Source organism: Plectrocnemia conspersa, unplaced genomic scaffold, assembly GCF_051122295.1.
Source record: "Plectrocnemia conspersa isolate PC_06_02 unplaced genomic scaffold, ASM5112229v1 ptg000006l, whole genome shotgun sequence".
Taxonomy (NCBI): Eukaryota; Metazoa; Arthropoda; class Insecta; order Trichoptera; family Polycentropodidae; genus Plectrocnemia; species Plectrocnemia conspersa.
The window spans coordinates 13212410-13240260 of record NW_028277170.1 but is presented as its reverse complement, the minus strand read 5'-3'; the positions used below and the strand labels follow the sequence as shown (position 1 = coordinate 13240260).

Genomic DNA, 27851 nt, shown 5'->3' with positions numbered 1-27851 from the left:
GTTTTTTTAGCGATTTGTACACGACAAATAACTACACTAGAACATGTGAATAGCAATCATTTTACATATCACTAAATTAAACTTGTTTCTGTTCAAAGCGTAATTAACAGCTATTATGTTCCCACAGGGGTGCGATTTGCATGACTAAGGGCCCGCGTACCAGCGAATGAGGATCGCTGACGTTAATAGACATTATTCGTCGGTCATTTCATATCCACCTTCTCCACAATACACACCGCTAGTTGCCCACCCACATTCAGTTAACACAGCCATTTGCATAGTGTATACATTAACTAGATTAGGCTTTGAAGTTTTTGGAAAACGAATTTGTCGGACACTCGGGGACGAGACATGGATGAATCCGGATCTAATTCTAAGCAGGTGAATATCTCTTAAAGAGGTTAGGATCTTTTACATCTTCAAAAGAAAGTATTTTTAGGTAGTCTAAAACTAAATAGAACATTTTGTATTGATTCAAATGTACATACATCTAAATATAATGTATGGCAACTATCACTTACATCCGGAATAAGAATGATATAGTTTGATTATTTCAATTTTTCTTTGAAAGTAAAATTGACTATTTCCAACTGATGATATTGTTCAAAGCTTTATTCTTGAAAATAAATATGTTTTTTTATTTTTACTTTAAGTTGTATACATTAATTTTAATAAAAGCAAAAAAATGTACATTATCGACATACATTTTTATGGATCGTCTCAACTATAAGTATATTTAATGTGTTTAATTCGCCTATTAAATAAATAAAATATAATTCTTATTTATTTTAAAACTGAACATAGAGCTGGTTGTTCTCTTTTAGATGGTAGATGTTTTCACTGGTGTTAAAATCGTAATCAAACACTGATACTACCTGTTATAAATTTTCTTCGCTTGTCTTAAATTATTTGTCAAATATTTTAGAATTTAAAAATTATTATTTATTGTATTTGTGATTATTAAATTAAATTTCTAATTTTAAACAATTTAATTTTACTTAAATTCTTACTGCATCTTCACGTATTTTTTTTATTATTAAAAAGCAGTGAAGAATGTCATATATATGGACGTAGGATTTGCTAATAATTATTGATAATTATTTTACCTATAAATTTTGCATACAAACTCATTCGAAAAATTTAGATAAACTATTATTGAATAAGGCACTTTTAACTATTTTTTAGTTAATTTAAAATTATATTTTTTAACCGGGTATGTACTATTCTAATATAAAAAATGAAAGAATGCATTTATTAAAAAAAAAAACAATACGTAATAATTTAAGTTCAAATAATAAAGAGTAAATTCTTTTGTTAATGTGTATTTATTTTACATTGTTTTTATTTTATTTACATATTCTGTGCCAAACATGGAACAGGGCGGTGAATTGAAACTCGGTGGCATATTAAGAGTCGACATTGGAAAACCAAGGAGAAGCTCCGGAAGTTCAGTGGAATTTCGACAGCCAGAACGACTTGGTGAAGTAATGTATCTATTTTTTTAATTATCTTATCATAGTGGTGCAAAAACGTATTTGATTGGTTTCTACGTTTTAAATGGTTGTTATACAATATTGCAATTATTTACTTATGAATGTCTGTGTTTTTATTAATTAGTTTCACAACCTATATGAACTATTTTCGATAACATCATCACGGATGTCTACCGATTTAAAGCATAGATTCATTAATTATTTTGTGCAATTTTAAAATTTCGAATAGCAAGTTTGAAAATAAAATATTTATAACAATATTTAAAAATTAGTTATAATTATAAATATTAAAACAAAAAATGCACAAGAATCTTACTTATTATATTGACTAATGTCAAAGAAAAAGTAGAATTTTTTTACTATTTATACAGTGGTACTTATAAAATTAAAAATACTATTTGGAATTAATTTATGCTATTTATAAATAAATTTGCTACTTATATTAAACATTTTCTACCTATTAGATAATAAATTCTACGAATTACTTTCTATAAAAATAGTAATTTAAATTTTTAAAAATCAAAATAAATATGTAAAAATTATTAAAGTGGCCAAATTCCTAAGATCGTACATCACATTATATTTTATGCAATAGATATTTAACTATATATAATATAAAATGCCTAAATAATTTTAGCATAACAATATTTTTTAAGCCAAATTTTTCTTGCCAATTTTTTTGTCATCCTCCATGGCTCCCAGGAACCAGAATTGCCCACCGAGATTCACCTACCGGTGGGCGATATTGGCCGCTTTGAGAATCAATGATTTAAAGCGACAAAAACAGAAAAAAAACATTCATAAAAATAAGGTTATATATTTACGAAAAATATTGTATGACAATGTAATTTTAAAAAAATGCTATATATAATTTCGCGTCGCATATTAAGACCTAAAAGTGATAAAATGGATTACATTGATTATTTCGTAATAATACGTTAGAAATAAACTATTGATTTATTTTTCATCTCGATATTCATATACTAAAATTTGCTTGTACGATATGAATACTAGAGCAACAGGGTGTTTTATGCCGTGTAGAAATTATTGATTTTTCAAGCATACCTATTAGATTTAATTAAGCATATTATGTGTGAAATTTAGAGGAATAATTAAATGTGCATCGTAATTATACAATATACCTTATTATTTTAAATATTATTATTACTAATTAATAGTTATATTATTAAGCTATTTGCTGGATGATATAAACATACGTATGTTTTATTATTAAAACCTATCTGAAACTAGAACCCATTTAATAAAGTGTGTTTGCTTTCCAACTTCCTGCGTTGGTCAGAACGTTATTAACGGCAAGAGTAAATAGTAAGTCAATTATTTTCTATATAAAACACGCGTTTACAAAATTTACATATAATTAATTCTCATGGTGTTTGGCTGAATTTTGTCTGCAAAAATTATTTTTACAGCCTGAGATAAAAACACTAGATATTGCTAATATTTATTTAATGTAGATTTTCGAGCTGTTTTGAAATGTTACCTCATCAACTCGAACATTCGCTATATACAATATATACGTATCCATACACACATTATTTAACGTGAAGCCGAGCATCCACGACGCCTTATTGTAAACTTTGGCGATGTGCACACAAAATCTCCATCCCTGCTCGAACGTCACTCTAAAATGTTCGACGAAAGTAGTTTTGTTTAAAACACCTCCTTCTTAACTGTAAGAAAATTCCCCCGGGCTGTAAAATGTGACAGCGTGATACTTTCCGATGCTGAAAAGTAATCGATTGTCGGTCGACCACCTCCACAGCGACTTAAGATTTTTCTGTGAAGTGAGTAATTGTGCGAATACTCTGAAATACTTCCATATAATAAATAGCGTTCTGAATTGCCGCATGTATGTCGTTAAAGGCAGCCGGTTAAAAGAGCGTGCGTCAAATGAGCGCTGCATTATAAGCGCTGCGTCAAAAGAGCGTTTACCAAAGTAGCACTGTAACAAAATGGCGTGCGTCAAATGCGCAGACAGTCATATGAGCGTTTGACAAAAGAGAGCACATCATTAGAGCGCAAAAATACTTGGAGAAAATCAAGTAATGAATATTTTAGGAATTAGGTTTACAAAATATATGTAAATTGTGGAAATTTACAAAGAATAAAAATTCACAAGATATAGGCGGTAAAATTAGTAGTTTATGTGCCAGAGCGAAGTAACGATTAAAATGATTAGCCAATGAAAACAATATTATTTATAAATTATTACGTACACATGAAAGTATGGCTTCCCATCCCCATAAATACGATATACGTATATTTTGTACTAACATGAAACGCTGATTTTAAATTTATAATTAGATTTGTTTTGTAATGTGTCATTAAATTGACAAATAATTATCGACTCGAATTGCAATGAATGCGTACAGTTATCGGGCAGGTAAATGGCCCACCAGACCTTTTTTTCGTTTATTTTAGACTACTACACTTTATCGTGAATGGCGAAAACAAGCACAATATCAATTTTAAGCGCAAAGTGTAAGATAAATAAAATAATCTGAAAATAAATGTGATTGCAAAGGGTTAAAACATTAATTTTGCCGAATTCATTTTAATCATATTGTATAATTAGCAAAAAGGCAGTTAAGTAGTAAATGGTGAATCTGTATGATTTTTTTAAATACTTTTTTTATTAGTCTGATATTTAGTTATAATGTGTTATTACTAGAGAACTAAATTTTTTGCGATTACAATAAAAGTATTTTTTTGTGAATTTCGTGTTTTGTCCATTCCAAAAAGGGTAATACTTATATAAATAGAACAGTTAGAAAAAATATTAATATGTCTAATATTCTAAAATTTTGTCCGGTTCCTTGGTATGGCCTATTTACCTGGTTATCGATATCATATTATTTTCCCCTTATCTTACATATTTGCTAAACTCCAAAAACTATTCGGCGGCTTGCACATTGAAAAACTGTTAAGGATTAAATTGCTATATATTAAGAAGATTAATCCTTACAGATAGTTGTAAGTCATTCGTGGTATTTTATATGAACAATGCGAGGGTTTAAAGTAGGTAGTTTCATCATAGACACCTTGTACATGTAAAAGCCTATATTCTCACGTGTGTTTGTCTTCTGGGATGATCAGACTTTAGGTTTCGTGGCCTCTTCGTGTAGTAACGAATAGAAAATATACCAGTTCAAATTTATTATATTTTATTTATCGCATATAATTAAAAAAAAGTTTTACGATATTTTTATTTGCTATTTGCTTATCTGTAAATATGGATCTTACACCGAAGTTGTAAAAGCTCGACCATTTGCTGGAGAAGATCCATTATGACTAATAGATACATGTGTATATGTATAATAAACACAATAATTTATTACAATACTGAATTTGCCCAACGTCTTGGCTCACTTCTGACCATAGATAGAGAAATTTTCAATATACAGACATATATCATATGTGGGGGTTTAATAATATATGAATTTTCTTACAGATTAAACGATTAAGACATTAAGCGTTTAATTAACAAAAATATATTATATAATATCTGTACTCAGCCGGCATTTGAAGTGTAGTTGTCTAAAATAAACGAAAAAAAGATCTAATGAGCCATATTATACTTGCCCTATAACTGTATGCATTTATTGCAAGTCGAGTCGATAATTATTTGTCAATTTAATGAAACATTACAGAACAAATGTAATGATAAATTTAAAATCAGCGTTTCATTTTAGTAAAAATATATGTATATCGTACGTATGGGGATGGGGGAGCCATACTTTTGTATGTACATAATAATTAATAAATAATAATGTTTTCATTGGCTGATCATTTTAATCGTTATTACGCTCTGGCACATAAAATACTAATTTTACCGCATATAACTCGTGAATTTTTATTCTTTGTAAATTTCTCACAATTTACATATATTTTGTATACCTAATTCCTAAAATATTCATTACTTGATTTTCTTCAAATATTTTTGCGTTTTTATGATGTGTTCTCTTTTGTCAAACGCTCATATGACTGTCTGCGCATTTGACGCGCGCTACTTTGGTAAACGCTCTTATGACGCAGCGCTCTTTTGACGCACGCCCATTTGTCCGCGCTCATTTGTGACGTTGCCGTCTTTGAAAAATAGCAAAATAAGCAGAGGACCCAGATTGGATCCCTGTGGTTTTCTAGAATAAGTGAAAGAGAAAAGAAAAGATTAGTTCAAGAGAATCTTGGTAGTGGATATATATATGTGCGCAATTATATCAAATAACTTAGGAAATTATATCAAATAAAATAGGAGACAAATGGACGGTGACCGCTCTGATGTTTCCGATACATGATTTATCCCCCTCGTACATATCCACAAATTAGGAAACGTGACAAATAGAAAATGATCACATATACAAATATGTACGTACAATCTTTTCTGAATCGTGGGCATGATTTTAATTTAATTTTAATGGTATTATACTAACCAATTGTCATTTTACTCAGATAAGACATTGGTGGGCAATTAGTAACGATTTTTTTATTTTTTTTTAAATCTGCTATAATGAAAATACAAATATTTCCTACTACCTAGTTTGTGGATATTTCATTTATGGTTGTTTTAAATGTTATGTTTTTTTTTCTGCGTTGCTTAAAATTCTCTGAAGTTTATATAGCAGAAACTATTTTTTGTAATTCCTATTATAAACAACCGTTCTTTAAAGTAATTTGATTTCTGTTAATTATTTTTATATGAAATATTTCGTTGCTTTTTGAATACGTCTTGTTGCTTTTTGTATTATACAAAAAAGCAAGATGATTTGTCTTTCTACAATAATTAGAATTAATATTTCTGGAAATACTAGCTCGTGTTTTTATATTTGGCTAATGTAATGTCGCTAATGGAGCGGTAAATCGTCAAAATACGTATATGCAGGATAATAATTTGCATCGAAATCCACGTTAATGCATTTACTCCTACGTTCAAACACACAAAGTAACGATTTCTGAAACCTATTTAATATCTCATATCTATACGTTCATACTTAAAATCTGCCACAAACTGACTTGCCAATAAGTAAACTAAATATTGTATAAACTATAACTTTAATTAAGTTAGTTGTTTTTGTTTATTAATATATCGCACACAAAGAAGCGGAAAACTCTACATATATTGATTGACTTATTTGCATATACTTTTATCGCGTAAGAGAAAAGAATATTGTTCTTATTTATACTCTTGCGTGTATCATATAATATAAAGCGACTTATAAAGTATATTCCAGATCGTTAAATACAACTCCGGTCGAGCGATTCAGTGTCGTTGCATGGGGATATGCACTAATCAAGTTTTGTTAAATTAACTTTTTTTTCTCATAAATGGTGTTACCCATTTATCGATTTTTTCAATAAGTGATATGATTTTCAATAAATGAGGATCAAAAGCAATTTCAATTTCGACCCATTCACCGAAGGTACAAACGGCTTTAGTTATTGTAAGCTCGTAAACCAAGATATTTCTGCAAAATCTTCTATGAAGTGGATGGACACATTTTTAATTGTTGTGCACGATGGCTAATCGACTCATTCGGGTCCTTATCAATATTACGCTCCACAGCAGAAACAAGTTCTTCGGTGCGCAATGTACGACATCTCTGCGGATGCGTATTATCAGTTAAACTATACGTGGTGCAAAAACAATCCATGGTTATTCGAATTATTTACTCGGATGAACGTTTATGTCGACCGAAAAATGGACGTAGCGCACGGTAACTGTCGTGAATTGAACCACGATTTTCGAAATAAATTTGCAAGCGTAGTTCTGGCGTAAGTCTATTCATGGTGTCAGCTGTCAAATTGGGTGTCGCTGGAAAAAGTATTGCCAATTCGAAAAACAAACCTCTAAATACAGTTTCATACAGTTTTTTATTCTCAAATAATCAAAAACTGTATACATGGATCAAGTAAAATAAAATTTATAAAGAGAAATATATGATAAGCATTACTCTACTATTATTAATTGAATTTTAATATTATTATTTAGAACTATTTTTTTTTATGTTGCAAATTTTATTGCCATTTGTAAAATGACGCAACCCCTGCAATCATATTTAAATGTTTTTTAAATTAATATATTGTTTAGGACTCTTCCTAAAAATATTAGTAATGATCAAACGAAATATTTATGGGAGCTCACTGGTGTTGCCATTTTTTTGTCATTGTTATTATTTATTTTTTAATTATTTTAAGTAGTGTGCTTATTGATTTCAATATTATTATTCATAAATATTGAATATGATTGATTATTTTGCTTTGACAAGTTTACGTAATTATTGCTTGTTCACCTCCTTTACGAATGGAAGATGCTTTGTTGACTATCTTAAGAGCCTCCATTGTACGTTTCTCTTTATATGTTATTAAATTTAATCAAAGCTTATTCAAACGAATATTACCAAGCGACTTTCTCCTTACGACGGAGCAATTGCTTTTTAGCATAGCAAAGAAATCATACTACTCAGCAACTGCGTAAAATACCTGGCGTTCCATGCACACAAAAATATGTTTATAAAAAATTGTAAAGGCAAACGAAATTAAAATCTGTTTTGAACGAATAACATAGTTATTGGATTGAAAATATACTTATATAAATATCAAGGATATTTATAGCATATGATTATATTTTTCAATGCGTGTATATCAAATATCATGGCGATAAAAATACCAAAAACACTATCGTTCATTGTAATGTATGCTTAATTTATTTATATAAATTAGGATTATCATATCCTGACAGGTATATCTATCGCGTCTCAGTGACCAAAAACATATAACAATTTAAAAATATACATGTAATTAAAAAAATGAAAACATAAAAATAGATACAAATACCCTCAACAGATGTTTATTACCACATACTTACTGAATCAACTCCCGTATATGTACTATAAAATATCATTGCCAGAGAAAAGTTGACAAGTGCTCCAGTCCTAGCCTTTACAGGCAAGAACATGATTGAGCAATTTCCAAAAGTGCTAAATTACATAAACATTTCTGCGAGCTGACAATGAAACGTACGTACAAAATGAAACCACTGTGAAACAGGAATGGACAGTACTCAAATTCTTTTAAGTATAAATACCAAAGGAATTTCGCTGCACATTTTCGAGCCTCTATTCATTGCATTGACTCATTAGGCAATGGAGCCAGCTTATAATATGCTTCGGACTAGGGCATCATAAAGAGTGTTTAAACATCTTTATCGATGAAGGCTAAATTTTCAGTGCTTTTCAAAAGTCACACCAAGAGAATTATAGATCCTATTTGCGCGTTAGTGCACATATGTAGCTACGTGAATTAGTACGCATGACTCAATTATTACCATTTTAGAGGGGGCTAATACTAATTGTAATCCCAACAGAATTACAATCTGTAGAGCGTGATTTTATATATCAAATCACTTAGCAGGTTGTAGGCCACTTACGATTTAATTGATTTTGAACAGAAAACTAATTGTAATTCTTATTAACTGTTAAACTAATAGCTTACTAACTTTTATTTTACTCTATTTAAAAATCTCACATTTAAATTGATTTGTTGTAGTATTTGTATATTGGCTATTGCAGTATATGAATACGAATCAAATTCGTTTTCTCTGAAGCTACCAGATGCAAAAAGTAAAAGTTGGAGTGTATACTCTGAAAGCAAATAAAATATTTTATACGCAGCAATCAAATAACCTGAATCTGCAGGGGTATGGTATAATATTGTATATGTAATATGCTTATAATATGAAACGTATATTTTATAAGAGGCAAAGAATATATTGAAATATAAATGTAATATTTGAACATTAACTTTAATAAAATATTATGTTGTCAACCTCTAGACGTGCATACGTTTGCTATGCATTTTGTTATGTTCTGACTTTTCAATTTATGTTGAATATATGTAGATACTATCTTGATATGAAATATTATTACAATGTGTTGTTTGAATAATGTTGATCAAAACATAAGTATTTATTTGAGTTAATTTTATTAATAAAAATGTATTTGTAATTATCACAACATATACTGTTATTAAATATTTTATCATATTTTTCGTAGTTTGTGACGGTCGCTCAAAGGAACGTAGGAAAAAATGTGCAATGCTACTTGCGATGAATTCTGAAAAGGATTACATAGGAAATAATTAAAAACTGTGAAAGATAACAGAAACATGCACTCTTAATAAGATTAAGAAAACAATCCTTCGAGTAATCGCTTAGAGGCAAAATTAGTATTTAGCGTTTTAATTAGTCTTGAAAACAATTTTATACGCTATTGGTGTTGACGAAGTAAATATTTTACAGTGATTTATCATTTAATTGAACTTTAATTACCACTGAATAATAAAAGCATAATAAAATATCTGACCTAAAGGGTAAAAATTCTGTATAAAAATATTAAAAAAAATATACTAATAATTGTTTTTATGGAATGAGTGCATTTAGTACTACTTATTTTATCCTTGACAAAATATGACAGAATGAATAAGTAAAGAAGCAACAAATATATGTCAGATTCATTGGATATATTTTTTTCTTAATTAAAATAAATATAAAAATAGTGATTAATAATGTAGTTTTCTCAGTAACAATATAAAATATCTTTTATAAAAAGTTTGTAAGCTACTTATTTATATGGACAGATTTATGTATATGTAGGTTTTTTATTATACATGTATTTGCATCTATCCCTAATGAATAGCGAATGAGCGTGCGAGCGGTGATATTATGTGGATCAATAAGAGAAATTTATCTTTGACACGGAAAGAAGGCATTATTCAATGACTCCTCTTATCACTAAGTCGGTTGTGTAATACGCTTCAGTTCATGGTGGCAAACTAGCAGTGTCTTTCTATCTTTAACTCGGGATAGACGTATTTGTGATTTGATATGATTCAAGTTTTAAAACTAACTTCAAATTAGACTGAAAAATATTTTGTTACAAGACATACAGCTCACCGGTAAGAAGTGTTTATAAAATATTTATTATTGTTATATTTACTAAAAAATTGTGTAGCAAAAGTTATTATTTTTATTGAACAAATAAAAAATGCATTACTTGGTTACGTGGTTTATTGTTATCAAACGTGAAATATTTAGTTTACAAACTAAACAGTGACTTTTAGTTCAGTTTAATGCAATAATAAAAATATGCAACACAAATTATTTCGATTTATTGAGCAAAAGCTAACTAATGAACTTTTAATCGTAATTTATATACAGTATACTCTTACTTATCCGCTCTAATACTAAAGAGGAAAGGAATTATCCAAACTAAAAATTCTTATTTTATTTTAAAATATGTATGCAATACAGATTATAACTTTATTATTTATTAAAAAAATCTGTAATTCTCGTTTACTTTTGAGAATCTCTAAATGTTTTTCAGTAATTTTTTTTTTTGAGTTATTATAACGTTATATTCGAATCCACTTTGTTCAATGTAGTTCAGTAAAGTTTCAACATAAGTCAGTGCTGTCTTGTGACTAATGTAATTGTTAGTATCTTTACTTGTTTTCTCACTATCACTCTTTTTCTCTTCTATTTAGGTGACTATAGAAACGATTTCAAGCATTAAAAACCAGATTTGAATTGCGATCATACCTACGATCGACATTTTCAATTTACAATCTACCTGAATATGTCTAATCACAATACATATATTTTTACGTTAGAACAAATCTTTCTTAATGATCCAATATTGTCATTTTTTCCCAGAAATTAATCAAACCATCATTTTCCTCAGCTTAGACTTAAATTTAAATTGCAACATTAGGGACTTAAATGTTGCACCATCAATCATTTCCAATATGCTTTTATTCGAATGAGAAGGAGCATTATTTATTTTTAATACTTTTTCGTGATAACCGTATACATTTTAAAAAATCATTTTTTTAATAATCGATAGAAATATTTTTTATTACATTCCCCTAAATGTTTTTTGCTTTCAAATCATTAAGTTTCATTTTATGAGTTCCAGGTGCATTTTTGCAGCACATGACACAACATAAAATGACGCTCTTTAAATGAATTCAAAATGTTAAGCTAATTAAAAAAAAATAGAGCATGGATAATCCGCACCTGAATAATCAAAAGTACACTATAAATACACTCTATTCTCTTTTTACATGGGGAACAATAAAGTGCACATATAAAAATGGTAGATAATGTTCCATTACATAAAATAATAATATATAAAGGAAACATTGCAACGCTTTATTTTGATAAATGCGTCTTTTTATTATTTTTAGTTTTTTCTAACCGTGTTAAAGGAAAAACAAAGTCATTTAATGAATTACTATGAATTTTAATAAAATCACAAAAAAAAAATTTTATCTGAAAAAAATCCTAAAGTATGTCTCTGGTTTCAAACCAAAAATTTTCGGGTTATCCCTCACAAAAAAATAAAAAAACAACCGAAAATATTTTTTAAAATGTGTCATTTCAGTGAAATCATATCGAAATACATTTTCACCAGTTGATATATATTTTTACCAGTGAAAATATAATTTATCTAGCAGAATAAAATTATATGATTTAAACTTTTCCATACATGGTTTCTAAACACAAACGTCTAATAAATATATGATAAATTTAATTTTTAAGTATAGAATGATTGGTTTTTCTTTGCTACTCCATATGCACTTGTATTTTTTGTTTTTATTACTTTTTCGCGAGATTTAAAAAAAAAAATTTTTTTTTTTTCGGTTTCAGAAATAATTTTTAAGGCTGCTTTGTGTGCAGCAGATTCTCTGTTATTGATTTTTTCCAAAATTGAAACTTTTTATCTTTTCCAGAATGTGATTTCATTATAGGCCCACTCTTTGAATTTTTTATTCCCATCGTCTTTTCAATTAAAAAACTACCGCGTTATTTGCCAAAAAAAAGCCCTGGCTATTATTATTATTATTTTTAAATGTACATAAATAATATTTACATTTAAATTTAATTTAAGCTTATTGTTTTTTAGCTATATTATAATTTTTACATATATTATTATTAGTATATCCATATCATAAATATTTTTTTATTAGATCGCTTTATATATTATTTTTGCATACTGCATTATTTTAAATGCATTTTATAACTTGATTTAAGCCTAAAGCAAAATTGTCAAAAAATAAGCACAAAAAGACTGTTGAGCAGTGAGTAAAATAAATATTTGTCCTAATAAAATAGTAGTGTATACATAAAATATAATAAATTTCGTACAACATAATCGGAACACGTGTGTCAAAGTATCTTTTAATATAGGCTGTTTAACGCAATTTATATTACAACGGTAGATTTACAGCAATTTTATTTTTATTTTATTCGATTTTTTTTGTACCAGGATTTGAATGAAAGAATAGAGCCTGCATCTCCCGAACCATCCATCGATCGTTTGTCAGTAACGTGGGCTGATACGGAGGAAAATTCTTCAAAAATAAATTTGTTTATACCAGGCACACCGCCCGCGCTTAAAATGGAAGTTAGATTTCCAGGTGAGTCTTACATTACTTATAGCTATATCAGAATAAAATATTTTAATATATCCAATAATATGTAATAAAATGAAAATAAATTTATAATTATTTTTTATAAATTTATATGTAGATATAGATGTAACTATAACCACGACGTAAAAACGAGGCAGTTTTTAAAAGCAAATACTATTTTTCAAGCTTGAAATTTATTTTTGTCGGCTATATCCGTACATTGCCCTTTGCGCTCATAGTATAAAAAATAATTCTGTCTTATTAACGATCACAGCATGGGTGCCATCCAATAAGGATATACTTATATCCATAGCATTTTTGTATGCAGACATCGTGATGAATGTAGTAGACAGTATTAATGAATACAAAAAAAACGTCTGACTAATAACTACAAGTGGAAAAAATAATTGTAATTCGCTATTTGAAATAGAAAAGGCAACTCAATATGTATTTTTTAACGAGTTAATTCATATAGCGCAGCTTTAATTTGCTTATCAGTTGCAAAATGTTAGTTAGGGAATTGTATAAAATTTTGATTTTTTTCTCGAACTCAATTTTGCTATTGTACATTTCGGATACTCATTTATCCACAGTGCTTTGGCTCGACTTTTTTATTTAAAACTTTTAATAGTTGTTTCTCTGTGTTTAACCTTTACTCTACATCTTGTCATTTTATTAATATATATGTATATGAATTTAGAAAAATACATTTGCGTACAAAGTGAAACAATGCCTTTAATTTTAGTCCATTTTTTTTCTGTTAAAAAATAAGCTATAATAATTTATACTTCTAAAAATTATGAGAGGTTAACCTAATGCATTAAGATGGGTAAAAGTATAAAATGTATTACAATTTAAAAATATATACATACATACAAATGCTTATACGCACACACACAAGTAAAAACACAAAAACAAGGTTAAAGAACAGACACAAATCACCCCAACAGGTGTGCATTTTCCCACACGAATTGAATCAAAACCGCATACGTGCACGAGAAAATGTCAATATCTCGATGCAATAATAATAATTTAAGAGGATAAAAACTAAAGGCTATTAATATGTATAAGTAAAAAAATATAGAAAAAAAATGTATCTATATATATATATATAAATATATATATAATATTATACACAATTGGGTTGCGCCTCTAATCTATGCACTTATCGCCAGAATTTTAGGTGTGTTTTCTATTTAAATTGTATATGTGTGTGTGTGTGTGTGTGTGTGAAAATTATTTTTTCTAGGCGTGGCTTCTCACTAACTAATTTTGTAAAGAACCCCATATGTGTATTGATATTATAATTCACTATCATATGATGTAAAATTCCGTTGAAGGTTCATATGCAAATCTGTCCTCAGTTCACAGCCCAATTAATACCAAACACGAAAAAGAAAGGTGTTGTCATTAATTATATTAATACATCCGATGATTATATGCAATTAAATTTTCATATTTTTATATAACAAATTAATGATTTTTGCTTAAGCTTTCTCAAAAAAAATCTTATATTGAATAAATGACTTGTGTTTTTATTTTAAATAATCACTATGTTATTGTAATATATGTATGTATGTGTGTATATATATTATATATATATATATATATATATATATATATATATATATATATATATATATATATATATATATATATATATATACATGTGTGTGTGTGTGTATAATATTAATCTTTTTATTTTCTGCACTTAATGTCAAATAAACTGTTTTTAATTTTTATGAAGAAAATGGCGATGGTTCTGAGGAAGAGGATTATTCAGCAAGCGTTTCTGCCATTATGCAAAGAAGAGCTAGTACTCGTCGTTCTAAAAGAGGATCTAAAGGTAGACGACCCTCATCCCCTTTCAGCACGGAAGCCAGGCGTAGGTCTTCTGTGTTTACTACCAGCTCGGCCGAGTGAGTATATATTTCTTTATAAATAATAGAATTCGAGCTTTGTGTATTTATTATCTAGCCATTGTGTACTTACTGTAAAATCTCATCTTTCACTAGTATCCATGTGACGTGTTTACCAAGTATATGCTTGCAATGTGTGTTTAAAATATCTATAAGTACAATGTCTTGGGGAGCTCTTGCTTAATTGTTTCATGCTCTTATATTATCAGATATTATTTTTTTATTGAATAGTTAAGAGCTCAACTAGCGTATTATTTGAGAATTTTTAATACTTTATATGTACAACCTAGATTGATTTTAATTATTTATATGTAAGATGAGTAAAATCTAAGAAAAACTAATCATCACTGATTAAATTATAATTATGATCTATTAGACATTATATAAGTTGAAAAATTTTATTCGAACTTAGGTCTTTCAGCTTAATAGACAGCGACGTATACCACTCGTCAATCGTGATGGTTTTATTTATATATGCATTCCATTAGACAATAAGCTTTTCCTAATTAATTTAAAGAATGGCTTTTTAAGAATAATATAATCTTCCTGAATAATTATTTATTTTATATTTAAATCTACTTCTATAATATAACAGGCGTGAGCCTAATGAATAGCAAAGGTAAACACAACAATACTTTATACTTTAATAATTACTGAAAATTGTAAATTATTACTTGTAATTTAATTTCGTTAATGCATAATTATATTTATAAATAAATATAAACTTCAAATGGTTGAATTCGAATATACTGTGGAAATTGAATTTCAGTGCTTCTACTAATACGCTGCCCACTATTTCAATACTTTTGCTGGATTTACACTACATCCGAAAGATCTATTCACAATTTTCCCTATACAATTTGGATTGCGTCCGAACAGATACACGATTAAAACAACTATTCTCGTCCGGCAACCACGTTATTTCTATAGCTTAAAATTTTACATATTAATTATTAAAGAATTTAAACATTGCAATTAAATTATTTTACTATCATTGTAAAAAAATTATTATGCCATTTCATATTTGAGGGATCAATTTAATATGCGTTTATCGAAAAGGATGTGTGCAATACGCAAGCCCTCCCATTTTATGATTTTTTTCTCTCATCCCAACGTATCGATCTCTGATGTTGGAGTCATCATCTTGGGCAAAATCGCATTATTATTTTTCCCAACGCAGATTGTGTGACTTGCTGATAAGGAACACGAGTGCAGTAACTTTTGAAATATTTGTTTTTGTATAAGTTTTCAAGTAAATTTTATCACAATTGTCGCAGAAAGTTTGATAAACTGCTTCTGAGAGATTTAATCTTTTATACTTGGTAAAGTTGTTTATATTTTAATAAAAGCTATAAAAATATTTAGAACACCTTTAGAAAGGACTCGTGCAGTGTGTTCCGAAATACTTTGAAAATATATTAAATGTAAAATGCATTTTTTTTGTCTAATTTCATATTAATTTTATTTTTTTATTTATTTACATTTTATATTATTTTTTTATATTACTTATATTTATGCTCATTTTCTTAAAGATTGTCTGCTTTATTGTATAGACAGTCTACTATATATATGTATATTTATAAATATAATAAGCGATATAATAATTCGAATTAATCTTTTTCTTACAATCATAAACCTACACTGTTTTTTTTTTTAAATTACACAAAAAATAAATTACATTTGGAAAAAATTAAGAACCAAATAATTTTACATTCTCCAATAATTTGATGTTTTTATAAAATATTTAAAGTACATTTTCTCTATAAATTCACGTAATTCTAACGTATCGACTTCACATTTTATACACCTAAAATTTTACCACGCTAAAATCACCCTGCCTAGATTCAATAATAAATTTCCGTAACGAAATTACATACAAGCTTAGAGGGAAAAACACCTATGATGTAGCATATTCCATCCCTCGTCGAAACAAGCGGTGCGCAAGCTAATAGTTTTTCAATAATTGACTTATATATAATGATATTATTTCGTATGGGTTGTTAAATGGTTAATTCTACGGTCGCAATAAAAAATATGTATATACATATGTGCACGTATACATTTACAAAGAGTACAACAAAAATAGTTATATAATTATTATTGATACAAAGCATGTTCACTTAAATTTATTTGATTATCGTTGCACAAATGTAATAAAAAAAAATATTTATTACTGATTACAATAAATCATGAATGAATTCCAATAAATAAATTGTACCAATTTGTATATGATTTATTAATTTATACATTGAAAACAGTGGTAATTATTATTATTTTTAAAGATGCTTTACAGAAGAATAATACAGATGTTATTGTATTACTTACGCCACTTATCTATCTTACAATATTCCTTGTTATGATATCTCATCTCTGTGCTTAATATGTATCATGCATAAATATACCTAGTGAAATAGATTGTACATAAAACATTATTATATAGTAGTGGAGTATTAATTAATAATATTATTTAGTATGTAGAATTAATAGCTTAATTTTGCAATGAACTTCAAATATGGTATATTAGAAAAATATTTAACAATCACAGAGAGGTATAGTCATTTCAGCAATTGATTAATTTTTATTTGGTTCTGGGGGAAAAATATAAAAAGGCGTGGGTGTTGACGTGACTTTGCGAATTCAATATTAATTAGGAATATATGTAGGTTATACGGCCACCTAGAGCATTATTATGAATATAGTTATATGTAAATATAGCGTGTTATATAAAGCAAATGGATATACACAAAAATCAGTTCGCCTTAACGAGCTGTAAATTATCATTATTGGATTTAATTAAACTAACAGCTTTAATATAATAGATTATGGACTATATTATGTATATATATATATGTATGTATGTATGTACGTAAAATATATACTATATACATACATATGTATGTACTATTAATACTATTCATGGTAATCTACTAAAATTATATTCAATGTTATTTATACATTTATAAAATACTATTATATTGTACAAGAGTTCGTTTTATGTCGTGCATATTTCCCATATCCCACGTTTTAACAATGATAAATGTATATAAGCACACGAAACGGATCATTCTATAAAATTGAAATTGATTGATTATAATAATACATATTTACATTATTTTTTTATTTTTTTCAATAAACGAAAATAACAGAACTGCTATATCAATGGAGGAGACGCCTCAAGAGGTGACAGAAGAGCAAATATTTGAAAACATCAGATTACACAAGGAAGTTTTAACTTCTGTGAAACAGCAACCGTGGGGGATGAAGAGAAAGCTCAGATTAGTAAATCAGGTAAATATAAGTGAATTTAGCAAAATATGATGTACACCATTAAAATGTTAATACAGTATAGATTGATGCATATATTTTCTATTCTACGCATTTTACCATTTTTTTAATGTATCAATGTCTATTTATATTTAGTTTTGACCTAGCCAGTGATTAGTAGAGTCCTTACATTTTTTTCTGCAAAAAAGTTAAATCAAATAGCTATCAAAATTATTTTTTAATGTGCAACTAATATTCGTTGATTTTTAATTATCTGATAGGCCTTTAAAGGCTGAAGAATCGAATCTAAGTCAATGTAAAAATTAGAAGGGTAGAATATTGTTATAAATAAAATTGTAAAATATAATTCTCAGTGAGCCGCCCACTTTCATATTATACATATGTGTATGCGTAAATTTCCATATGCATTTTATTTGTGTATGTAACTTATTCTATGAATTTCCACAGGCAAAGGCTTATATAAAAAAGCACGAGGGCGCTTTGCAAGAAAGATTTGCACAATCCAGATGTACAAGAGACATAATAGCAAGATTTAATATACTTTTAGCGACGGTTAGTACATTTTAATTTTGAGTCTGAAGTATTATATCTTACCGTACTTTGAACCCCGTTATTTAATCATCGTGAGATGCCATCAAAATAGAATTCATATGCTACTACATATATTATATATTTCCACAACAAACTACTTTTGAAATAAGTATTAGATTCATAGAATAATTTATTAAATATCGATAAAAACCGGTAGCATGTACATTTTATTATCTGCCAATATTAAACATAAACATTATATTTTATATAAACTTTATTATAAATAAAATTTGGATGTACAGTAAATGTTAAAATTTTAATTTTCTATTTTAAAATGCACTAGAAAACCAGTAATTTAAAATAAAAATTTAAACCAACTTAAAAATATACGACATTTAAATAGTCCGAGTAGTCATAATAATTATATATTCAAAAGAGCTTCTTCAACCGATGGGTTTGTATACTACTGCTGTAATGCTTATTTATTTCAGAAATGGCAACATCTGAAACGTGAAGCTGCAAACTGGTCAAATTGGTTCATTCCCTGGGAGCTCAGAATTAAAGAAATCGAATCGCACTTTGGTTCTGTGGTTGCGTCTTACTTTACGTTTCTTAGGTGGCTCTTCTGGGTCAACATGGTCATATCTATTGTGCTGATTGTGTTCATAGTGGTTCCAGAGGTTACTGAAAATACAAATTAGGCAAAAAAGTATTATAGATAAATTATACATAATTTATTCAATGTGATTTAGATGCTAACGGCAGATCTGAACGCAGCCGGCGAAAGAAAAAAAATGTTGCCAGAGGAACGCAACAAGTCGACCAATCTATTGACTCTTTGGGAATTTGAAGGCGTTCTAAAATATTCTCCAATTTTTTACGGATATTACACAAATAGGGATCCAGGAGAAAATGGTGGCTATAGATTACCATTAGCCTACTTCATGACCGGTCTAGCTGTTTATATATACAGTTTTGTTGCTACTTTAAGAAAGTAAGTTAGACATTTAAATATTATAAAATATTTTTTATCGGTAAACCACTTAATCCTGTTTTTTTTAGAATGGCAGAAAACTCTAGAATGTCTAAGTTGTCTGAAAAGGAAGATGAATGCATATTTTCGTGGAAATTGTTCACAGGGTGGGATTATATGATTGGAAACACAGAAACTTCTCACAATCGTACTGCCTCCATCATATTGGGTTTTAAAGAAGCGCTGTTGGAAGAAGCTGAGAAGAAAAAAGACGTCAGAAAGTAAGTCATTCTTAATGAATGTTTCAAAAAAATATACTTGTTACGAATCTCATTTTTATTTATAGTTGTCCTTTCAGATATAGGTACATATATTTTCAATATAAGTATTGAAAATTTTTTTCGCGCTCGTATCTTTTTCTGTTTTTATCGCAAATATCTATATATAAAATTATTGCGTGTGAATCACGTGATATTTCAATCATCTGAATTCGTTGTTACAATATTTTATTACTGTATTAGTTTCAATAGATTATTGCTGAAGATAATATACGGTTTATGATAACATTAATGTGTTTAGCTGGTCAATTTACGATATCTAATCCTTCGTGTTTTTTATTTACGAAATCCAATAAAACCCCAAATTTTTTTTATAAAAATAATATATCTCCTTAAATAATATAAATCTTTTCGGCAAATGCACAAGCCCTTATCTTTATAAAAGTTAAATCCATAGTTTTTATGCAATAAATAATTTTACAGACATACTAATTATATATCATATACATGTTACTGATTTATAACCATTTTCATATTTATAATAAGTTATTAGCTTAATTTAATAAAAAAAATACAATTGAAGACAAAACGTTTGTTGTTATAATTTAAGAAAAAAAATTAAAAAATATATAAAATGTTGTCAAATAATATTTGATAAATTAAATGAATATGCGTTTAATATAAAATTCACCACTCACTATAGCAAAAAATATATGTTAAAAAAAATATAATAATACCATATAAATATCAGTGTAATAAATATATTTTCTTATATTATCTAAGTATTTTTTGTGCAAAAAAATATTTAATTAAATATGTACGTTTACACAAGTTCCAATTATGTGCGTGACAAATTTCAGTGTACTCTAAATAAATAAATTAATAGAGTAATTCGACAACCAAATATTAGTTTCATTAAGTGTAAAATACCAGGTGATTTAAGAGCATTGGTTGTATTTAATACACATTTATTATTATTTGCTATGGGTATTTTTTGTATTTTTATTAGCTTTTGTAAATATTTGACCAATATGAAAAATATTAGATAGCATAAACTGGCCGGTAAATCATTTATAAGTCAAAAGAAAAAATATAATCTATTTATATCGATTACCCAATTTTTTTATATTGATTAATTTGCAAATAGTCTTTTGGCAAATATAACAAAATCCTACGCTATTCTCGCCCTAGTCATCATCATAATTGACTTTACAGTAAATCTCAGCGTTCCCATTCTGTACCATGCATGTCATTTATCTTTAAATTGTGTACTACAATCTTGTGCACGCAGTCCAATCACCTCAATTTTCATCTAGAAAAAACTGATTTCAGCTGGAAAGTCATCTTCAAACGCGTCATTGTAAATTTGGCTGTAATGTTTCTACTCTGCGTTTCTGCTTACGCTGTGGTAGAAGTTGTAAGAAGATCCAACGAACCAGGCGCGGAAAATAACTGGTGGCGGCAAAATGAAATCACTATTGTTATGTCTTTGATATCTTTCATTTTCCCTATCTTCTTTGAATTACTTGGCTTGCTAGAAGACTATCATCCAAGGAGACAGCTTAGAATTCAGTTAGCTAGGTAAGAATAATCATATTATAATAAACATAACTATTAGCAAGATAAGATATGTAAATCTAATATATTTTTATTTAGGATCATGGTCTTGAATCTTCTGAATTTATATTCACTCATCATAGCTCTGTTTGATAAAATAACTGACATGACGAAGGAACTGCAGCATCTTAAACCAAACACTACAACAATAGCCCCAACTACTACCACCACTAAGTTGACGACTCAATTTTATGATCAAGCTACGACCGAATACAGTACTGATATTACGACTTTGCGAGATATTACAACAGAAATTTCAATTGAAAATATCACCAAGTGTTACGACGTTGTAGTTACTTGTCCTGCAACAGCCATAGTTAAGCAAGTAACCACTACTTTGCTCACAATGCTAGTAGCAAATTTGACTACTGAAAGTGGTTTTATAGCAACTGATGTAGCAAGCACTACCACTGATGGTTTTATATTTAATGAAAATCTAACATTCGATGCTTATTCGTATTCTTCTTCTGATTCTCCATATACATCTTATTCTTCATCCGCTCTATACTCGTCTAGCAGCGAAGAACCTTACTTATCGAGTACCGTATTTCAAGACACGACCTATGATATATTCAACTCTACCACTGGTTTCGATACTACAGATACTACCACTCCTACTTATTATTATGATAACGGAGAAGACGGAGATTATCAATATTATTCTGATGAAGCTCTGAGTGACAATAACACTGAAAGTTTTCAACAAGATAAATTAAATTATGTAACGTCACTAACGGATAATTATGATTTGTCAACATCAGCGCTTGAAGTAGGAATGCTCAGAGAATTTATGCCGAAAGACAACAATGAAGTCACATTTCTTGGTAAAGGTTGCTATATAACTCAGTGTCGCGTTGACGATGCAGCTACTGTAGATTCAACAGATGTGGAACCGAAAGAAACATACAAGATGGACGCATCGTACCAGGCTTTGATACAGAGAGACTACCCGTTCGAAAAGGCCAACTCTGGCAATTTAGACATGGACACCAAAAGAAAGTTGAGAAAACTGTGCTGGGAGACGATGTTCGGACAAGAGCTCGTCAAACTCACCATGATGGACTTGGTAAGGCTTGGTTCATGAAATAAAAGTTGAAATTCAGTACTTAAAATTCATTGACTGTCATTTTAGGTGCTGACCATATTGGCGACACTCTTTATGGACTTCTTTCGCGCCGTGTTCGTCAGATTTATGAATTCTTGTTGGTGCTGGGACCTGGAAAAAAAATTTCCGCAATACGGTGATTTCAAGATCGCTGAAAACATATTGCATCTTGTCAACAACCAAGGAATGGTGTGGATGGGCATGTTCTTCTCGCCGGGATTAGTCGTGCTCAACCTCATCAAATTAGTCATTCTAATGTATCTGAGATCGTGGGCAGTGATGACTTGCAATGTGCCACACGAAGTGGTCTTCAGAGCATCGAGGAGCAACAATTTCTATTTGGCACTTTTGTTGACTATGCTCTTTTTATGCGTTTTGCCAGTCGGATACGCCATAGTTTGGGTCGAACCGTCTTGGCACTGCGGACCTTTCTCCAACTATCAGCGTATATACCATCTTTTCACTCAGAGTTTATTGAAGCTCTTGCCAAAGTCGTTCCATAGAGGATTAGATTATATTGCATCACCAGGCATAGTAATTCCGCTGCTGGTACTGCTTATACTTATCATTTATTATTTGCTGTCATTAACCGGAGCTCTCAGGGAGGCTAACAATGATTTAAAGGTAATAAATAAGGCTTATCTAAAACTTAATATTATTATTACATAATTTTTATTTATACAAATCTCCGTGTATTATATAATTTTTATTAGTGGACTTTTGGTTCATAAACTTATTCAGATCATTGATGACCTTTTCTTTGCTAGAAGGTTGGGAAAGATAATATTTAAAAGTTTATTCTAATGTTTCTTTCTCTCAACCATTTTATAACGATCAAAATAAAACATAATAATAATAAAAAAATTCAAGTCGGTAAAAAATTACAAAAAAATAATAACACAATATAATATTTTTAAAATGCGCGAAATTAAAAATAAACTAAAAAATATGGTGCAAAAACATTTTCTTGTCAGAAAATATTGTCATTGTTTATAGTTTGTCTTATTACGTGTGAATTATAGTTTTCGCCCTTTTCTAAATTTCCATCTATTTGTGACTTGGTAATATTCGAAGTCGGCCTTCGAACACATTCATTAATTCTTAATCTGGGGTTTTTCCACCAATACTTACCTACTCATACCACAACATTAATTATTTTATGTGACAATGTACCCACATTTTTTCGATATCAAGTGCAGCTTACTACACTCTCTGGAAGTTGTCCGAAACGAAGTTCAACTAAAGTCGGCCGAGGCCACACTGCCACAAATTTCATAGGCCGTGAATGACGTCCGTACGGCGGCTGCTGTTACGTACAGCTGGCATATTTGCGCGCGATCGAAAAATGTGCCAAATAATTACAATTTTTAAATTGTCATATTATTAAAATTATGCTACTGATAACTATAAAAAATTGTGTGGGCACACACCAATACAATATCAGTGAAAATTTTTCGGTCGTAAATATTCAATTTACGCAAAATCTTTGTCGACTTTTGCAAAATGCCATAAGGGATAAAAATGATACTTCAGAATACGAACATCACATCTGTGACTATCCTAGAATTTGTCGCCATCGATTCTAAATAAGAATTCGGTATAGTGTGACATTTATATAAACCGATCTAGGAAAATACATAAGGATATTCGAAACGTTTTTTTTTAACAAAATCAAGTACCACTAATTATTTAATTTTATATGAAAAAAATATAATAACGATATATGTTAGAAGAATAATCCTTTTTGGTGCCGAAGCTCCCACTTAACCTCACGTTCTCGGTAACCTCGGACAACTACCGAGAGATTTTAGAGCGGGCAGAACCGAGCTCGACCGAAGTAACCCACTATATTCTCCGTCCTTGGCCAACCTTGGCCAACTTCCAGAGAGAAATTAAAGTTGAACGGTCGTGCAAATATCGCTGCGTAAATTAAAAATACATAAATTATTGTATAGGTCACAAAGTTTGCTATTTGTTGTTTTTATAATAAACAACAATATGTTGTTATCGTTTAATCCAGGGCTTCCCAAACTTTTTCAGCGACGGAACACTTGGCAAATCCGAAAATTTTGGCGGAACACTTAGCTTATTTTTTAGGTTGCGTAATTCATATTATTATATTTTTTTATATGTTTGTTTCAAATCAGAGTCAATAACTAAATCAATTAAATTCTCATAATCCCTTGCGCTTAAGCCCACTGGTTTAACTGTCACAGAAAATGGATTGCTAACCCAGGAATCGTCCTTACTAGTTCACGGAAAATATTCCGAAAGAATTGTTTTCAAGTTATATACCTAGGTGTTCTAAAAATACTTGTGAAACTTCTTTATCAACTTGAAAATTCAATTCATTTAAACATTCATCCAAGACAGGAAAACAATCAAAATTATTAGATTCAACTGATAAAATCCAAAATTGTATTTTTTTATCAAAAGATTCAACAACAACAATTTCTTATCAAAAAAAACCACACCGACTTATGAAACTTTTCCCTCCAGAATTTATACACATCAATGCTGAATATTTAGTACATATTTTTAAGATTTTTTATCAGATTTATGAACAATTTTTATGTATTAGCACGACTAACAATTTTTTTAATTTACTCCAAATTTTTGTGAAATATCTATTTAGGCTCCGCGGAACACCTATTTTGGATTTACGGAACACCAGTGTTCCGCGGAACATAGTTTGGGAAACCATGGTTTAATCTATACAGTTAATATTTTTTAAATATATACATTTGGTGTTTACTGATTTACTAAACACAATTTTTATTTAATTGTTACCTGATCCACAGCTAGACGTTTACTGATTTTAGCATTGCGATTACAAGAAACGATCATTACAAAACTATATTTCAAATTTCACGTTAAAACGATAGCAAATTAGTTTAGCTACTAATTTTCGCAAATAAGTTTTGCCCGCAAATAATAAATCCCGGTATGCAATGTGTTGAGAATTGTTGTGAACTGAAACAGTTTTCGAGTTGAAACCAAGTATTATCCTAATTTTTAGATATATTTATTTTTTATTTATATGCTCATTTCAGCGAAAATTTCTACCTTCGTTAGTTTTGATTGACTTTAACTGAAAGAAGTTTTTACTATTTTTAACGCAATTTTCTCTATTAAAATTTTCTAACGCAGATTTCTTAAACTTTTTCTACGAAGGTACACTTCATAAATTGTAAAAGTTTTACGGAGAACCTTGTTTATTTTGTAGATTTGGTAATACATAATCTTAATTAAAATAAATTAATAAAAAACTTATTATTATTTAGTAATTATATTAAACATAGCACATTATATGGTGAAAAAAATGAATTTAGTTCTTATTATTTCGATGATTTTGGGCAATGATTTTTCAAATCTTCTTGAAACAGGCACGTTATTAGAAAGTTAAACTATTATATCTGGCGTAACGTCGAATCTGTTACTGGATTTAAGCTTCATTGCAGCAGAATAAGAAAATCTTGCATTACATAAATGTGACGTATTAAATTCCATTTTTTTTTGATAAACTAGGACACACTTTTGTTAAATTTGCCTAGGAATCATTTAATGCCTGATTTTTGTATTTTGTTTTTAATCAAAGTCACCTGTTGATTCATGTAAGCTTGAAAAATCACTTGCACTTAAGCCTGCTGGCTTGGCTGTCACGAAAAATGGTTGTTTTTAAATCATGTCAGTGTTATAAAAATACTTTTAAAGCTTTTTATCTACTTTATAACTAAATTCAGTGAAATATTCATATAAGGCGGGAACACAATAAAAATTATTCTGTTCAACTGTAGAAATTTAAATTTTCAATTCTATGTAATTATATGTCTTTAAATTTTAAATTTAATATAAATACTTTTTACTTGTATATTTGCCAGATACGCAAAATGTATCAATCATGAAAGATTTGTTAAAAACAATAAAATTTTGGGTTGATTATATTGTACCGTAAAAAAGACCAATATTTTTTCTCTGAATAGCCATTTCATTTCTGGTGTTCCGCAGAACATAGTTTGAGAAACCCTGCGTGAAACTCATTCGTAATTTTTTTCGTAGCTTTTAAAATTAATCTTATGTAAAATTGATTATACTAATGGTCTCAAGACCAAAATTACCTGCGAAATTTAACCGTTGATAATAAAAATGCTTCGATTATTGTAAATAATTTTATATTAACCTTTAATTTTAGATCCAGTTAAGACGCGAACGTACAGAAGAAAGGAGAAAAATGTTTCAAATAGCAGATAAGAGAAGAACGGGTGGATCTAACGACTTAGATAATACGCCATTTTCTAAATGGAAGAAAATTTTACCAGTGATGCCTTCAAATAAGACTACTGAAAAAATGGGTGAAGACGGGAAAATTGATGAAAACGAAAATTCGCCTTTGGAGAAGAAAGGTTGTTTTTTTAATTAAAACTCAATTGCTTTGCGTTTAAGCGTTTATTCTATAATAATTGGCGTAATTTATTAAAATGAAAGCAGCGATAATTTTTTATTATTTCATATTTTTAAGGTTGTTTTTTGTTATTTCTTTAAGATCTCCTAGCGAAAATCGTCAAACTGGCGCTGAGAAAATCATCAGGAACATCAGACGACGAAAGCGGTTTGAACATGCCCGCAGCTGAAGATGAGACAGATACTGAATTTCACGAATCTCTACCGGAAGACGTTCTGAACGTGAAAGATATAAAGTTTAAAAAGGCCAAGGGAAGCGCGAAGGTAATTAATGGAGAAAATCGAAAGAAGCGAAAAGAAGCAAAAATAGTAAATAAAGAGAAGATGGATAGTCATGATTTGAAAAAGGACAATGTGGTACCTGAGAGCGAGACAAGAGATAAAGTTAAAACTCCTGTGAACTTTAAACTCGAGAACGAAGTGCTAGGAAAATTAAGAAAAAAAAGAATGACTAAGAACGATAAAGCGGTCGACTCAAAAGAAAGTTTAGATAAATCTAAAGATCTTAGAAAGACAGAATCCAATGAAAAAGAAGAAGAAAATAAGAAAAGACAAGACTCTGTTACTTCGATCATTCCGATGATAACTATCAGCAAAACTGAGAGCGATGAAAATATATTAGAAAAAAATAAAGAAGCAAAAGACAATGACAAGAAAGATAGTAACGTTGCTAGAAAGTCGAATAATGAGCAAATTGAATAG

At 29.0% G+C, this 27851-nt stretch overlaps 1 protein-coding gene across 1 annotated transcript; it reads left to right on the top strand.

The window, feature by feature from the left end:
- The first annotated feature begins 351 nt into the window (after positions 1-351).
- Tmc (Transmembrane channel-like) lies at positions 352-27851 on the top strand. Its single transcript, XM_088188391.1, has 13 exons — positions 352-381; positions 12836-12986; positions 14728-14899; positions 18046-18187; positions 18632-18736; positions 19207-19395; positions 19468-19709; positions 19778-19969; positions 21299-21547; positions 21623-22649; positions 22716-23312; positions 26881-27091; positions 27232-27851. Exons 1-13 carry the CDS (start codon positions 352-354, stop codon positions 27849-27851), a joined length of 3927 nt encoding a protein of 1308 aa, XP_088044517.1.

Coding starts and splice junctions, on each gene's coding strand:
- Tmc (XM_088188391.1), top strand. CDS start 352: ATGGATGAATCCGGATCTAATTCTAAGCAG. Junction 12,987..14,727: donor AATGGAAGTTAGATTTCCAG/GTGAGTCTTACA, acceptor ATTTTTATGAAG/AAAATGGCGATGGTTCTGAG. Junction 27,092..27,231: donor TTCGCCTTTGGAGAAGAAAG/GTTGTTTTTTTA, acceptor TATTTCTTTAAG/ATCTCCTAGCGAAAATCGTC.